The sequence below is a fragment of the Ciconia boyciana genome, chromosome 6 (assembly GCF_034638445.1).
Source record: "Ciconia boyciana chromosome 6, ASM3463844v1, whole genome shotgun sequence".
In the NCBI taxonomy this organism is placed as follows: Eukaryota; Metazoa; Chordata; class Aves; order Ciconiiformes; family Ciconiidae; genus Ciconia; species Ciconia boyciana.
The window spans coordinates 53,729,681-53,746,121 of NC_132939.1; the positions used below are offsets into that span (position 1 = coordinate 53,729,681).

The 16,441-nt window shown below is 39.8% G+C and overlaps 1 protein-coding gene across 1 annotated transcript in view; it reads right to left on the reverse strand.

Moving 5' to 3' along the window:
• FBLN5 (fibulin 5) overlaps nucleotides 1-1,700 on the reverse strand; it is a 54,884-nt gene extending 53,184 nt beyond the window's left edge. The window contains exon 1 of the mRNA XM_072864876.1: nucleotides 1,186-1,700. Coding sequence (XP_072720977.1) covers nucleotides 1,186-1,202 — 17 coding nt within the window. The 5' untranslated portion in view covers nucleotides 1,203-1,700. The remainder of the gene's footprint in view (nucleotides 1-1,185) is intronic.
• Between the last annotated feature and the right edge of the window lie 14,741 nt (nucleotides 1,701-16,441).

Genomic DNA, 16,441 nt, shown 5'->3' on the forward strand with positions numbered 1-16,441 from the left:
AATTGTATACAATGCGTTCCCACAAAACCAGTACAGGAAGCAAGGGATATTTTAGGTAGCCTTAGTTCTGCTACCCAAGTGAGTTGCCAATTTTCTCTCTTAGAGCTGTCTCTGATTTCCAGTGCAAACTGAGCTGCTGAACAAGACCTACAAATGCATCAGACTAAACCACACACAAACAGTGACCAACACATTTGAACAAATTTGTTTTAAATGAGGAGACAGGCACAAGCTCTGGAAAGTAAACAGAAGCCCTAAAATGGTTGTTCGTAGTGCTGCAGAGACAGATCGTGCTTGTTGGCAGCTTTTGAGTGACAAGGAAAGGCAACTTCTGCACAGACTTTTCCTTAGAGTCGGATGCAAAGCATTCAAAATACAACATTATCCATTTAGGCTTGCACTTTATTTGTTCATTCCTCAAATCTTTTTGAAGAGATTTTAAAGCATGCACTGGTATAAAGACTGCATACTCACTTTGCATATAGCGAGCATAGCACTAGAAGGAAATACAACAGGTTGTAGCTGAACATTAACTTACCTAGCAACTGGGCTACACTCTACGTTACTGCAGAGCAGTGCTTGCTAACAAAATCCCCTCTAAAACTAGTCAGACTAAACTCATATGTTTCTAGACAGTCTTTAGTTTCCGTTGTTAGAAGATGATATATTCTTTCCTCTTGGGGGGGGGGGGTGACCTTACTGCCTCATACATGTTCTGCCTGCCACCACCATCTCAAATTGCTTGTTACTTTAGATCTCAAATCCCCTCAAGAATTATTACCAGACATGCAGCACAACCTATCAACACTATATTCAGCTGGTCACAGTAGTTTGCCCAGCAGGCAAAATGTTTTAAACTAGTAATTAACTTCTGCAATAGTAACTATATTAGCTTCAAATCAATCACTGTAGCCAGTGGGATCGTTTGCTGTCGCAATTCAGCACTCCTGCGGATGCCGGGGTTCCTAAAGTGCAAAGTATAAGCACAGATCAAGAAGGAACTTGTCAGAGACAGCACAGCTTTAATAACAGACAGATTGTCTTTCCCCACCTCTGACCACTGAGATCCCGTCTCTTTGCAAATGGCTTTAGCAAGTGGATTGGCATACCGAACCCCTGCCACAGATATTTTCCACAAGTAGGTTTCCCTTCAGTAAGTAAAGAAGTTTCATGCATGCCACTTACCTTTTTAATCCTTGCATGTCCAAAACCGTTGGGGAAAGGTGGAAAAAAACCCAGAGTCTGTGCTGATGAATAACTAGAAAGTTTTTCCAAACATTACCCTCTGCTAGCACTTCAGTTCCTCAGTCATTTATAGTCCAAAGAATGAAATAGCAAGTAACGGAGAAGATCGGGAGCCGTCTGTACCTCCTCAGACACTGGAGAGAATACAGAGAAAGCACCTGGTTTTGCTTAGTTCTCTTCTGTAATTCAGCATTAAACCAATTGGAGGAGGAATGTTAAAAATGAACACTTCATTTTCTAAGTATGTTAAACAATGCAAATGGGGGCCTCAGCCTGGGACAGCTGGTTTAGATTACAAAGCTCACCAACTGGCTAGACTCCTCACAACAACCTCGAGGAGCCTGCCAGGATAAAACACTAACAGCTTGAAGGAAAGCCTCTCCCGCTGCAAACTTCACAGTTAAATGTGCCTCAGAGCAGAGAGCACCGTTATTGGACAGAAACCCTTATCAAGGGACTGGAGAAGGGAAGGGATTGTTTTCCTTGCTCTGAGAACAAAAAAAAGTCAGGCTTTTTGGAGGCCCTCTAGCCGGTGTCTCGGACGATGAATATGCAGCTCTCGCTGCTTCGTGCCAATGGCATACTGATGAAAGGTTTGACCCTCTGGGAGGTGAATAACTTGAATTCATGATGATTACAGCTACAGGAACTATATTGCTTGGGGATTATTTGAAAACAGGAATAAACAAATTAAATGCTCAAAGGAGAACAAACGGCTTGTCTACAAACACTGGCCCTTTTTAAACTGACCCCACGCTTAAGGGAGCGGTTTGTGAAATGAAATATTTCTCAGGAAAGACATATCTTGCAGATCTCCAGTTATGATTGAAGAGGAAGGAAATAAAATACTTTTTCAGGTGTTTTGCGACTTTGCCACACGCAAAGCTTTAGTAGGTCAAGCAGAACATTTATGAGATGTGAGAGGTAAGCAATCAGATGCTGCAAAGACTATGCTAGATCCAAAGATGAACACTGAAATTAACTGGAGACATAGACATTAAATGAATACTTTGAATTTCTGTTGAGTCTTCCATTTGAGGAAACCCTTTATTCCTAAGGAACATGAAATGTCCGACAAGATAGAAATCTATCATACATCTCTCTGTAACAGATTGAGAAACAGAGAAACAGAGTTGTTATAACAGATATTCATAAAACTGGCCTCTAAGCATGGACACCCAGCTTGAGATGCAAAGATTGAGCTGCTTCAGGGTTGCTGAGCACTCACGAGTCATGTTGGTGCCAATGGGAAGTGCAGGAGCTCTGTACCTCACTAACTGGCTGTAAGTGTCCAAATTACGTTTCAAAAATGACGGCACCAGACCCTCCGTGCCATTTCTGGCAGGTTGTCTCTCAGTGACTTGCTTACATCACTTGCATTGCATGGAAAATTAAACACACTCCTAGAATTATTCAAACAGTGTCAATACATTTGCAGATAAACAAGAACCAATTAACTTACTTTAAATAGACTTCCCAAAAGCTCAACAAAAACTCCTACAAGGGACTTCTGAAGAAGCTCACTGGGCATGTTGCGAGAGGAAAGTTTTGTCATGGGTCAGAAAACAGGCAAGAGAGAGAAAGCAAAGACTGGGCAAATTTGCATTGTGGCAAAAGGTTAAGTGAGTATTCTCATTACTCCGTAAGTCCAGTGTTTCTCAATACGCTCAATGATCTGGAGAGCTAACAAGTCTAAAAGTAGCAGTGCTTACTGTATGTCAGGTGTGTGAAGATCTGCTGAAACTATGAGAAACAGCTCTACAGCAAAGTAGATGATCTGAGCATCCATTTGTGTGGATGAAGAGCTTGCTTCACATACTTGTTGATACTTCATTTGCCAATCCACTGAATTTTTCTCACCATCAAATGGTAAAACCATTGTACGTGTGCCAGAATCACCGTACGAGCACAGCACCAGTCTGCTCCCAAAGAATTGCCTCAGACTAAAGAGTTCTGATTCATCAGCCAACTGGCAGAGGTGCTGCACCGCTGGAGACGGGAGGTGAATCCAGACCTGACCACCTACAGGGCTCCCTTAAGAAGGAATAATGTATGAATGTTTTGATTTTTCCTATCTCCATCTGACAGCTGGAGTGGATAAAAAGCAGAGTATAAAAAGTGTACCAAACCACAGCTTGGGCTAGTTTACAGTGTGGTGACTTTTTTTTTCCTAAATAAAAAGGATTTGATGTTACAGCTAAGTGGAATTTCTGCAGCACCTTTCTGTAACTACCATCAGCCACAAAATAACGAGATGCAGCCACACCCTTCTCACAACTCTCTTTGATATGAAGAGTTGCGTAAAGGAAGATGTTTGTGGTACATAAAACCTCTTTTGTTCACCCTATAAAAACATGGACAATTCAACATATCTTTCAACACCATCTGCTGACACCTTCACCATTTGTGCTTAGGATAGTGGCTAAACTTCAGGTCTAGCAGCACTCTCACTTCAAGGGTCTCAACTATCTCCCCATGTTAGAAAATCCACTAGTTTATTTAGATTTCCTTGACGTTTTCTTTGTCTTCGTGAGGAGGTGCAGAACAGTCCACAGTATAAAATGGGGCTCCGTTAAGTAACTGAGTATGTTCTTACGAGTTTGCTTTGTGCATAGCTAGGGTTGAAACTATAGCTCTAACTACATTTGAGCCTTGGATTTCAAAAATTGTGTAATATATAATCATAAGGGGCACATGCTACGTCATGTAACCTTAACTCTACCCTCCTTTGATGAGACGACTGAATGTATGAATTACACCATGCTCCTGCACGGAATGAACAACAGCCGGTTAGTAGGGACACTCAGCCCAGAGAACATAATCTAACGGCTTCTGAATGCTAAGACAAAAGCTGTATTTAGGTCAGGGAACTCAATAAGAGTTAACTACACTCAGCACTCCTGAACAAAAACTCTGCTTCACAAAAACAAGTCCTCATCTACTAACTTTTACAACACTTCATCTCCTTTTTTAATTCTGTCTGAAATTATACTTACACTTCTCCGGAACTGTGTCTGCCAAACACCCTTCTTAGATGTTCTTGTCATTTTTTAAAGTTCACTCTCTCTGAACATTCTCAAGGACGTCGTCAAACTGCGGGAAGAAGAGTCAAATCACACCGATCTGTACGGTGACCGGTGTGCGAGCCCAAAGTCACTGAAAGTGACAAGTCTTAGACATCTTTCACACAGCCATACAGACCTGAATTCACTAAAGGACTTTGCCAATAACTGACACTTTAAGGGCCTATGTCCAAGCTGTAGATGCTTCAAACATCCATTTTGCTCCTACCAAACCTTATGGAACCAAGTTTTCTACCAGCAAAATTGGGAAAACACTTAGAGCACAATTGCCGGGCATTTGCAGGAACAACTGCATCTTGATATTGACATGGAGCACCTAAGCTCCATGAGATTTACAAATTGGGCTTTTGCCTGACTATGGCGATCGATCTAAGTGTTCTTGGAGACTGCCAAATAAGCAAACTTTTGATATTGCCACATGTTGATATAACACATGACAGGCAGCGATTTGAACTACACACTTCTCACCCTACTGCCACATTAATAGCACTAAACACATGGGAAACTTGGTCTCAAACCCTAATTCTGCCTGAAAAAGAGTAGGGCTTGTTTCTTCCACCTCCCAGGTCAGAATCCCAATTGCAAACTCTTGGTGTTTGGGGAGGGTTCCCTCTCCTTTTTCAAAGATGGACTACCTTACGCTACCACCTGAGGTCTGCTTCATTCAGTGTCTGAATTGTAATTGCCATTTCATAACATGAACGATGCAATAACCTGTTCCAGATGGCTATGGCCAGAAGCTCAAAAGCACAGTCCCACACATATTTTCCTTTCCTAGCCAAACATAACACAAGCAAGAATTAACAGTGAAAATTAACCTAATATGTAATTTTAAAAACATCACTAGTGCTAACTAAAACTGCGAACATAGTCTCTGAGATGTCTTGTCATGTTGCGGCGATTTGCAGGTCACGCTGCTGTTGTTAGGAAGGAGAAAGCGTAACAGTTCCTGTTGTGCTGCTGTCTCTTGGGGCTCAGTTGTCTCAGTATGGTACAGTTACCACCTGTGTGAGATAGCCATGGCAAAAAGAGCCAATACAGCATCCCTTCCTTCCCTCCTGTATGGGGATGTCACCATCTGTCTGAAGCATGTATTCCTTTGGGATGACAATACCGCTGACAATACCACTGCTTCCCAAGGACAATAAGCAGAGTGCCCCTTTAATGTTGTAGCAGATGTTCTCAGAGTACCCCACCAGACGAACCACATAATTTAAAGTTTTTTTTTACCTTACCTAGCTCTACATCTTATAGATATAACTATCTTTACAGGTCTGTGGTCACTCTGATACTGGTTTCTAACAGCACGTTTTCTTTTAGGAAAAAAGTAATCAGTGGAAAATCCAGGCACCACTGGATCCATTCTGAAATGTAACAACACTAAACATGGACTGGTATCTGACTCCATTTTATTGCTTTGAAAACATATTAATCATCCCATTAAATGAGGAATAGTAGGATCTAGCAGGTACATACTGAAACCCAAACAGCTTAAACCTATGCCCAGTGAACTGCATCTGCTGCAAGACAAAACTGTTCCAGGTATAGTTCCTTTAGTGAGATCAAGTTTGATGTTCATGACTGCCTATTTAGCTGTAGTGTTTTCTAGGAAGGTCTAGGAAGGCTGCCTGAGGCAAAAAAAGAGTAATATTCTTTCTTAGAAGAATGCTTCAGTATTGTTCAGGGTTTTTTTCCCCAACAAAAGTAAGGTAAGTAAACAAACTAAAAGCTTTCTATAACTTTCCCAGGAAAAATACAGTCTTTCACAGCATTTTTGGTGCATGTGACGATGCTGAGCAGGTTCCTTCATATTACTACTCATTTGCAACAGCATGCAACATTCTTCTTGATTTTTCAATCTTAAATGACCAGCATTTGTGCTTTTAGAACTATTTTCCTGTAAAAAGTGTATAGAACATCATCCTGTAACTAAAGACATAAGATCTCCTTCAGAACTCACAGCTCCCCCTTGAGTTGTTGTGAGTATCCGAGAACATGATGCCCCAGACACTGTTAATACTTGTACTTTTTTTTTTTCTGTTGAATCTCATCCTTGGACATAGCTCTGGTAACTGCAATTCATATTTTGCTTGAAACTAGACAGACATTTTAGCTTGGTTTTGTTTATTTTATAGGATTGACATGTATATAAGCTAGGATGTGGTCTTTTCTCCTCTGCATTTTTGTCCAATGGTCTAGACAGTGTGGTTGAAAACAATGCTCTTTAATCTTATGACAAGATGTTTACCAGCCTCCTTTAACAAGAAGCGTAAATCCTTTGTGGCCAGTTTCAGCTCAGAATGACCTTCCATAAATAAAGACCTAAAACTCTTAATACTTCTGGACCAAGACTAAAGTCTGTTTCACTATTTGAGCAAGCCAACATTCAGTCTTCACAAGTGCCTGGAATAGATAAACCATTGGTCTCCAATTATGACCAGACTGAAGTATGTACTAAAACCTCCCTTAGAAATATTCAAGACCAATTTATTTTATGCTTGAATGCCTCAAGACTGCAGTGTCTTTTGCAGTTTCTCAAGATCTTCATTAACTTGTGCTCCACACCATACACGCTGGGCACGTCTGGCACAACAGCATCAGGCTGCACGTTAGAGCAGCTGACTGGAGACAGCAGTTCTCCCTTCCAAGTCAGCCTGGCAGCATTCCCTGTCTGCTGGGGCATGTGTACTGGTAAAACATCAGCTTCACCTGTGCTTCCTCCTCTCCTGGGTACTTTATTTCCAGCACATGGAATTTACATTTTGGGTGGGTTTTCTTTTTTTTTCCTTTTTTTCTTTTTTCCAGATTTTGTTGTGCATCCTTTCTCCTTTTTTTTTCTTTTTTTAAAAAATATTTCTTTTAGTCTGCTTAGACAATTCACTTTGTTTTTATCCAGAGCAAAAGATTACCCTCCGTAGCATCGAGTATATTTTGCATTTTCCATTAAAACATTTCAGGTTCTGCGCAAACCCAAACAAGTCTGTGGAAATGCCATCTCTCAGCGGGGATGTTTGAATGTTCACAAGTATGTGCACTATTTTTGTAAGGGTACCTGCCAGAACCCTGCTGATGAATCCAGAGTAGAAAAATACTTGACATCAGCCCTCTCTTCCAGAGCTTCTCTCTTTCCAAGTGGTGGAAAACATTCCCTTTTTAAACGTTTCACTCTTATAGGTGCACATATAAGCAAAGGCTGCTGGTTTCTTTTTTCAATAAAACAATTGGCAAAGATACCCACGTTTTTGGATCTTTTCCTTATCTTATGATTTCCAGGGTTATATATTAGACAATATATAGAGGTGGCAGAAAGTTTCTGTATGAGGAGAGGGATAATTTTGACTGTTTTGTATTTACTCAATTGCTTTCCTAACCCCAGAAGACATTTATAAACTTTTCTTCGATTTAGAAACTACTACACTCAATTTACTTATTCCCATAGCAGGGATTACACCATTTCACAATTTACCTGTTTACTTTTGGGGTTTTGTAAGTTAACCACACTGTTTGGAAATAAATTGGCTATGAAACGGGGTGATAAAAATGATGCATGTTGCTTATTTGCTTTCAGACTCATTATTCACCGCTCGGCAGCAATGAGGGGTGCTAGAAGGAAGCGATTCAGAATGCTACAGGTAGAAGTTCCACTGAGCAGGGGATGTACTCCTGTTGGCTAGCTCTGCTGTACGCGCGCTGCAGTGCTTACAAAGCCTTGCAAAAGGATGCAGTTTACAGCACAGATTGTTTCTTTTTTTTTTTTAATCTGCCGGCCTTTGCTTTGACTTGCGCTGGTTGTCGGAGCACAAGGAGCTCAGCAGTACCAGGAGTTCCCCCTGCAGAAGCAGCCTGGCTATTCCCAGGGACTCCAGTCTGTTCAGGTGCTGTGGGGGACCAGAACCTCAAGCAACCATGTGAAAAGTCGGTGGAACTGGACCCTGCTCCCAACAGAGGCACTTGTACTGCTAACTTGTACTGCCTGATAAAGCAATCAGTCCCCGTTTTGTCCACTGTTTCAGACCAAAATTCAAGAAGCTCAAGTTGTGCCAGATGAAGAAAATAGAAAGGAACAAAAACTCTGACAGGTTAAATGTAAAAAACAGAAAAGCAGGCCAAGAAAGTTTGAGAAACAAATCGTAAGAGGCATAAAAGCTAATAATAAATTCTTTTTCAGACACACCAAGAACAGGAAAACTGCCAAACAGTCTGCAAAGCCAACAGATGAACAAGGCATAAAAATAGTGCTTAGAAAAGATAAAATCACAGTAGAAAGTTAAGTGACTCTTCTTCATCTGTATTTGCTAGAGAAACTTCATGAGGTTCCCATAGTGGAATTAAAAAAAAAAGAAGAAAGAAGTAAAACCAAAAAAAAGATCATACTTGGGAGGATCTGCCTAAAATTGAAGTGCCAGCAGAAGAGGTTGTATAACAAATCAAGCAAATGAAGAGTAACAATTCATCAGAACTCACTTGACATTTAGAAATTAAGTGTTGCAACTGAATTTAATGTGAAGGTATGTAACAGCCAAATTATTTACCATAAGTGTAACCTCTCACAAAATTGCCTTAGTGCTAGAAGAACAGAAGGTACCAAATAAGATACTGTATTTAAAAGGTTTCCATATAATGCTTAATAACATACAGAACAGTAAATCCCATATACCAGGCAAATCAGTAGCACAGCACAGGAGACTTAGTGTTGATCTTTTAGGCATAGATTTTCTTGGAGACTATCCTTAACTACTACGTTATCTCAGAAAATTAGCTCTGATCCATGGTATAGGGATTTATTTTTACATTTACTCTATTACTCCATGCAACTGAAACTGGCTCCAGCCAACTCCTAACTGGCACCGGTAAATAGCAAACATGAAATTTTCCCAGCAAAAACTATGGAATTTGAGTATAATAGTTGTTGTTTCTTTCTAGGTCTAGGATTTAATCTACAGCCTTTGTAGCCACCCTTGGTAGCCCAAGAAAGGGTCCAGGGAATGGGCACTGAAGATGAGTTAGGTGTGGCTAAGACTCCCAGGGGTCTTGGCACTGGAACATGCCATTAGGAGGTCTGCTGAGATACCTTTGGAAGACCAGAGAAGGCAGGGAGAGGGAAGGACCCAAGAAGGTAAGTCGAACTGCTTTTTGAAGTGGAACTTCTCAGCACTAAGCCCAGCCCATCTCTTCTCCTCCACACTCTATTTTTGATAGCAGTCATAGATGCATCAGTACCCCGGGCAACTGGGGGACTCAGTGCCAAGCACAAAGTCAAGACCACGTCACCATGACAGAGTAGATGTAACCTTCTTCCTGTGAGTTACAGGCTCAGTTCAGTCTCAGTTTGGCCTCTCACCAGAGTTTTGTTTATACCTCCAGAACTGGAAGGTTTGCCATTCAGGTTTTGATCAATTGCAATGATTTCTGATGTTTCCCTATTCCATTTTAGTTTCTAATGAAAATCTTTTCTTCCATGAGCTAGATTTACTAGTCACATTTGGCCAGGGCAGTGTGGGCTTCAGGTTGACCTGCAAAGCATCTGACTATTACAAGTACCAGAACAAGGAGGTTGGAGCCACTGATTGAGTTCAGGAGAAGAACATCGCAGCCAGAGTGCTGAGGGCTCCTGAATCCCCAGTCCAAGTAGGCAGGTTCTGGGCAGCACACCACAGTCGTCGTTCTGTCAAGGGTCCAGTAAAGACAGAGGTACCCTCTACAAGATCTTTGCCTGCAGGTGGCACTCTGTAGGTCCTTGATCCGGAGTACTCTGCAGACAGTGTGCTATTCAGAGTCTGGGTTTGGGTCCAGACAGATCTGGCAAGCCTAGTTATGACTCATTCGTTTTCTTTAGAATCCTGTACTCCTCAAATTTTTGTAGTTTCATAATAAGCCTCCTCTAAGTTAGTTGAAAACAGTTAAACACATCTGTTCCTGCTCCTATTGTCAAAAATAAGGCAGTCTTCTGTTTGCCTGCATTTTTATTGGCACCCACTACTTAAGCATACAGAGCAAAGTGCAGTCTAAATATTTTCCAATTCTATTTCCAGAAAAAGTTTCAGTTTTGATGACTATTTTTCAGTGCTTCAGTCTACCATTCAAGACACTTTCTTTACTATGTTTTTATTCCTGGTACAATTTAGTGTTGGATCCATGGTATGGCATGTAAAGCAAAACATATGGATGAACCAGAATCCACTCAGTGATTTGCTCGTAATTCTGAAAACACCCTTTTATTACAAATAAAAGCGTTGCTCAAGTACTTTAATACCTTATAACAATAGAGAAAACTGCTGCAGGAGACAGGGAAACATTTTCACATAAAGGTTAATTTTACAACCAACATTTCATGTGGTTGGCTCCCCCATGACTAGCTGAATGCTGAATCATTTATTTCCCTTCCTATATGCAGTTTCTCAGACACCTGCACCTGAAGGCATTCGGGATCACTCTCATGGTCACTACTTATTCTCCTGAGAAATAATGTTTGCAGCTCTCATATTTTATACATGTTCCCATTTATATTCTTATCCACCTTGCTTTATTTGCTCAAAACTGCTACTATCTTTTACTATTGCCCTATTTACATCCAATTGCCACTTTGTTGCTTAGGCTAAATATATTTTTATTGGTAATACTATACTGACTGTTCAGGAACCACATGGATTCAGGATACCTAAGTTGTATAAATCAGGGTACCTTTATTTAGGTGTATAAATTCAGTTGCCTCTGCCAAACTTAACATGGGCTTCTGTCTATCTGGGTAGCATCAAAAGGTCAAATTCTCAAAACCTTAGCATGTCCTTAGCTCCTTACTCCCTAATTTACAAAAGTTTAGATTTGAAGCATTATGACTCTTGGCCTCCTGTTCTCAGAGAGTTGTGTTTAGCAGTGCTTCCCATTCTAGGGAGTCAGGAGCTACTTTTGCTAGGGTCTGCATTTACTAGGTAAAGATCAATCATCTGACTTTGCTCACGTGATAGAATAGTCTTTGCAGAAAGCTGCCAAATGATAAAATACACACCATTTTGAGTGTGTTATGTGCTTCTTTTCCCTGACCCCTTGGACTATTAATTATTCCGTCAACAAACACTAGGTACAAAGTGGCTGTGCTACAGTGATGGCTAATAGTTACTATTTCATAATGACATAAAAGAAATAGTTCCTAGCTGCCTCAAGTCTGTAAAACCTCTTTGGTCTATGCCCCAAACCTGGTCATGCTGTAATTCAATCCATCTTGCATGACCATCTTGAAATTCACTGAGGGGAAGCACAGGCAGCACCTGATGTTGCAAATGAAAACCTTAGGGTTAACCACACACGAGCACTGCCAGATTCCCCTTACCTTGACGACACCGGTTGATACTCAAACTGTATCCAGACAGCTCTCTGAAGAGTTAGGTTTCCTTTACACTTTAAGGGAGACAGAACAACGTTCTAGGTTGTTGGTACAGCAAGGGTCAGACTTGCTCACTTTGTTAACAAACACAAAAAACAGGCACAAGTAGTTTGTTTCCCTGATACCATTGATCTGTAGTCTGTCAGTGCTTATTGAGAAGCCATGTGACAGGGCTTCTAAACTCTGTTCTGTCAATCATTGACAAAACCCTCTAATAATAGTTGACCATAACTCAAATATTATAATCTTTTCCACTTTTCCATTTTTCCCCACAGACTTTTAAAATACTTTAAAATACTTAAATACTTAAATAATTACTTAATTATTAATTAATAAATATAATTAATTAATAAATATAAACAAATAATTAAATACTTAAAATACTAATACTTTTAAAATAGTTTTCTCATTAAAATAAATGGTTAATTGCAAGCACTGAAAACTAGATTGAGCCACAGTGAAATATGATTTCTGGTCTATTCCCTGTCAAAGACTGCATACAATTTCTTTCATTCATTCATACGATTCCCACCTGGTACACATACAAAACTCTCCACTGCTGCCAAGTTCAGCAGCCACGTGAAGTACTGACACTAAACCACAGCGCTGCTTTCTTGGTAACCAGAACGGTCTTCTCAAAGCCTGAGGCACATTGTCAGGGCTGTTAAAAAGCAAGTCTTGAGTCTCTAGCTGTATTTCTCTGGGGGCAAGCAGAAGACCACAGCCTGTCTCACACACCTCAGCAGGAGCAAATGTACTGACAAAAGTGAAGCCAAGAAGGTTTTGATGCAAGACATACAACAGATTCTTCCCCCCCCCCCCTTTTTTTATATATTTTTTTGTTATTGTTGTGGGAAGTTGTAGGAAGGCAACTCTCACGTTGCACACACTGAACGATACTAGTTATTTTTGGTTTTGTCAGGATACTCACAATGGCAAAGTACATTCAGAAAGACATTTTCTAGTCTTGGTGGCAAAGAACACCCTTTTCTTCGGAAAAAAATTCACCTTCAAAGTTTCTGCTGTCAGATGCACATTTTAGTTAGACTTCAGTAAAGGAGTGTGGATGCTAGCAAATGCATTGCATCTTCTCATCCACTTGCAAGAAGTGCACACAAGCTTTTTTCAGCAGGCTAGATTAAACTAACTCACACAATAAGCATAGAGGCCCTAAGATATTGTGATTGATCTACTCAAATATATGGCCCATACGAACATTATAGCTGGGTTTCACTATTGTGCATTACTGTGTCTTCAGTCAGGAAATCTGTTGTCCCACTTGTTTGCCAGTTTGACTTGTTCTCACACCTTCATGAAACATGTGTTAACTTCTCTGTTGTCACTGACTCTGCATGTACTTGCCAGTTAACCATTAAAATACTTAAGAGAATTTGGGAATATATTCTCCATATGTTCCTTCAGAGCAGGGGGTGTAAGTCCCAAGATAGGCTGGTTCTTGCCAAAGCAAAACTGGACTTCATTAAAATACACTACGCTAGAAGTAGATGATTGAGGACTCCTGTGTACACACAAGCTTCCTTCCTGGGTCTCTTTCAGCTGACTGGGCATTAGAACCACAATCTGAGATTGTACAGGTTTTAGGATTGTAGAGAAAAAAAAGTGTTTACACTCATTTCTACATCATTCAAAGGGTAAGAGGTTTATACTCCTAATATTTGGCAGCAGATTGATGGTTTGAGGAAGACTAGCAATGTGCAGTGTGATCCAAAGTCTGCCAGTCACTTAAGAAAATGGCAAGGTGTCTCTCCCAGTATAAATCAAATCACAAGGATCCAAGGGATCCTTTCTCTATGATCTCAGATAAGGAAACAAAGCTCAGGCCACAGCTTCTATTGTTGAATAAGAAGCTGCAGCCATCTTTTCCTTTCTTTATCAATTTAGGGCAAAATTCCATCAAAATGGAACACCGCTACAGAGGTTTGTGCAGCCGCTACCATAGGTGACCAGAACCTGTCTACTGAAAATGTGATTATCTGGGCTGTGGTCAGTTTCTGGGGCTCAGCTCAGCTGGCACGTGGCTGAATGGTCTTGAAGGCATAACCTTAGCTGTGAAGTTTCCTCTTTTGTGTATTCAGCAAAGTTCCTTCAAGCCTGAGAAGATGTTGAGTTTGACCTTTTTTAAAATGTGGCAAAGCTCCAATCCCTACCAACAGACACTGTATCTTTAAAATGGGAATTATTCTTTCATCTCATGAGCATAATGAACAGTTCTGAATTTGTCAGGTAATCAATGTTAAATTTGATCAACTTGTAAGTGTATTGAATTTATCAGATTAATTTATTCTCACTTCATTCAAAAACAAGTCTTCTGGGACCATGCTGCTACATTCACGTTTTTCTTGACTAGTGTATTTTTCTAGTCCAACTAATAAATGACAACAGAAATACAGCAAGAGAGAGTCATGTGATGTCCCATCCCCACTCTTTTTTTACCTTGAACTTTTGACTTGGTGTGAATCTGCATCTCTCTTCCAGCAATCTGAGATGTCACTCCATTTTCAGCTGTGAACTCCACAACTACATGCAAACATTTGAAAGACATTCTTATCTCTAGTTCAGTGATCTAGTAGCATACATGCTCAGCTTCTGCAGCCACAAGAGCCATCCCAGCTGTGGTACTACGACATTCACAAGAATTTATAGTTATAGGAGGAAATCTAAGAAGCGTACATTCACATTGGAAGAAAATATTGCCATGGTAATAGGAATAAAACAGAATTGGCAGAAGCAGACTTAAAAAAGGGAGCACTTTCTTTCTGGGTGTAACATTCCACATAGCTGGATCTATGAGCAGCAAGGGAGCTGCATCATGTTCCTCAAAGGGGGAAACATTGTATATGGTTCCCAAGGAGAACAACAACAAAAAAACCCCACAACCAAACCCCACCACCCCCAAAAACCCCAACCACCCCCAAAAACCCCAACCACCCAAAGCGCAAAAGAACTCAAATCAAAATGGCTACAAACAGAGAAAAAGGGGTGTTTTCAGTCTGCTTAAGTGGCCTGGGAAATGTTTTTGGTGTTACTGTGGATATTCAGAGTACTATTTATTAGCTGACCATCAGACCTTTTCAAAGGCAGGTTGGCACAGACTGCCAGAAACCTCAACGCAAGCATAGTAATTTTAAAATCTAATCTGTGAGAAGCTGCTTAATGGCAATCTTAACACAAGAGCAGAGAAAGATTAATTCACTATCAGTGCTCAAGGATGATGGACAACATCTGTGAACATTTAAAAAGAAATTAGATTTAACCAGCAATGTCCCCAGCTCAATAAGAAGGCACAGAATGACCCCAAATTACTTCATATGGTCACTTACTGAATAATAAATGCGCCTTTTTATGTATGAAAAATTAAGTTATCTTCCGATTGTTATTTCTGACAAGTAAAATAAGCCTTTAATCACTTGATACAACTTTCTTCTGCGTGGCAAAATGTTTCAGAGTTTTAGCAGTATGGCTGAACTCCCCATTTGGAATACATTTGTCCAAATTAGCCTTTCAACAGATCTAACACAACCAGCAAACAACAGGCCCATTTCTTGGACACTTATGCTGATAACATGCTTTAACAACTACTTGCTACAAAATGTATTTCAGAGTTAGATAGGTGATGCTTTCAGATACTGAAATTTAGAATGCCATACTCTTCTATAAGCTTGAGACAAACACAATAGTCCAAGATTCAGTGTTGCTGCCACTGTAAACAACATGCCATGTACAAATTATTTTTTCCTTTAAATAAAATGCCAGCAGCTGTCTATTCCTTTATTTTTTATTGAAGACTAGTTCCCATATTTAAGCTTTGCAGGGCTGCAAATAAATTCAGCAGTATATAATGGCACAACACAATAGAACAAAAATTATAGGCTGGTAATTCTTATATATTATTTTCTAAGAATGCTAATTAGAAGCTTTCCACCTGAAAGACAACTACTCAAGGCAACAAACTATTAAATTTACTACAAGGGGAAAAAAAAGAGCCAAAATAAAACAAATACATACAATGTTTTTAATTCCTCAAGCCTTACTGCTACCCCTGCTGTATGTGTATATATACATATGGTTTGTTTGGTTTTTTTTTTTAAAACATTGACAAAAGTGGATTGACACAAAGACTACTTTGGTTTGAATGTCTAGATAAATCAAAGACTTCTCTCTGTTTGAAAGAATGCATGAAGCTGTTATCCCTGCTATTTCCACAGTATACTAATGTCTCTCCACATTAAACAAATGTTTTTATTTTTTTTGTCAAGTAGGTGACAAAAAAATTTGATTTTATTCTAGTTAAATCTACTCCCAAACTGGGAGTGTTTGGGAGGATGCAACATCAAGTTTACAAGTATATCTGATTAAATGAGTTGAGAAAATTATTCTTTAACTTTTATACGATAATGTGGCAATAAAGTCATCAAAACTGGTAGTAAGACGACATCAAGGCTTAAAATTGCAAAGCTTTCATGAGTTATGCGATAATATGAAATACTTACAAGGCAAGCATCTTCCATTCTGCCTCTTCTGCTTTATCAGTCAGTCACTGCTATACATATTCCAGGTAGCCTGCCTCATTAGTAACTATTTATGCAAAATGGGTCAAGAACATGAATAAGAAGCAATAATAAAATGCAGGCTGGGAACTGACATTTGGTAAAAAAAATAAAATTTCTTTCTACACCGGTCACTATAATGTGGCAAATTATATGGCTGTGAC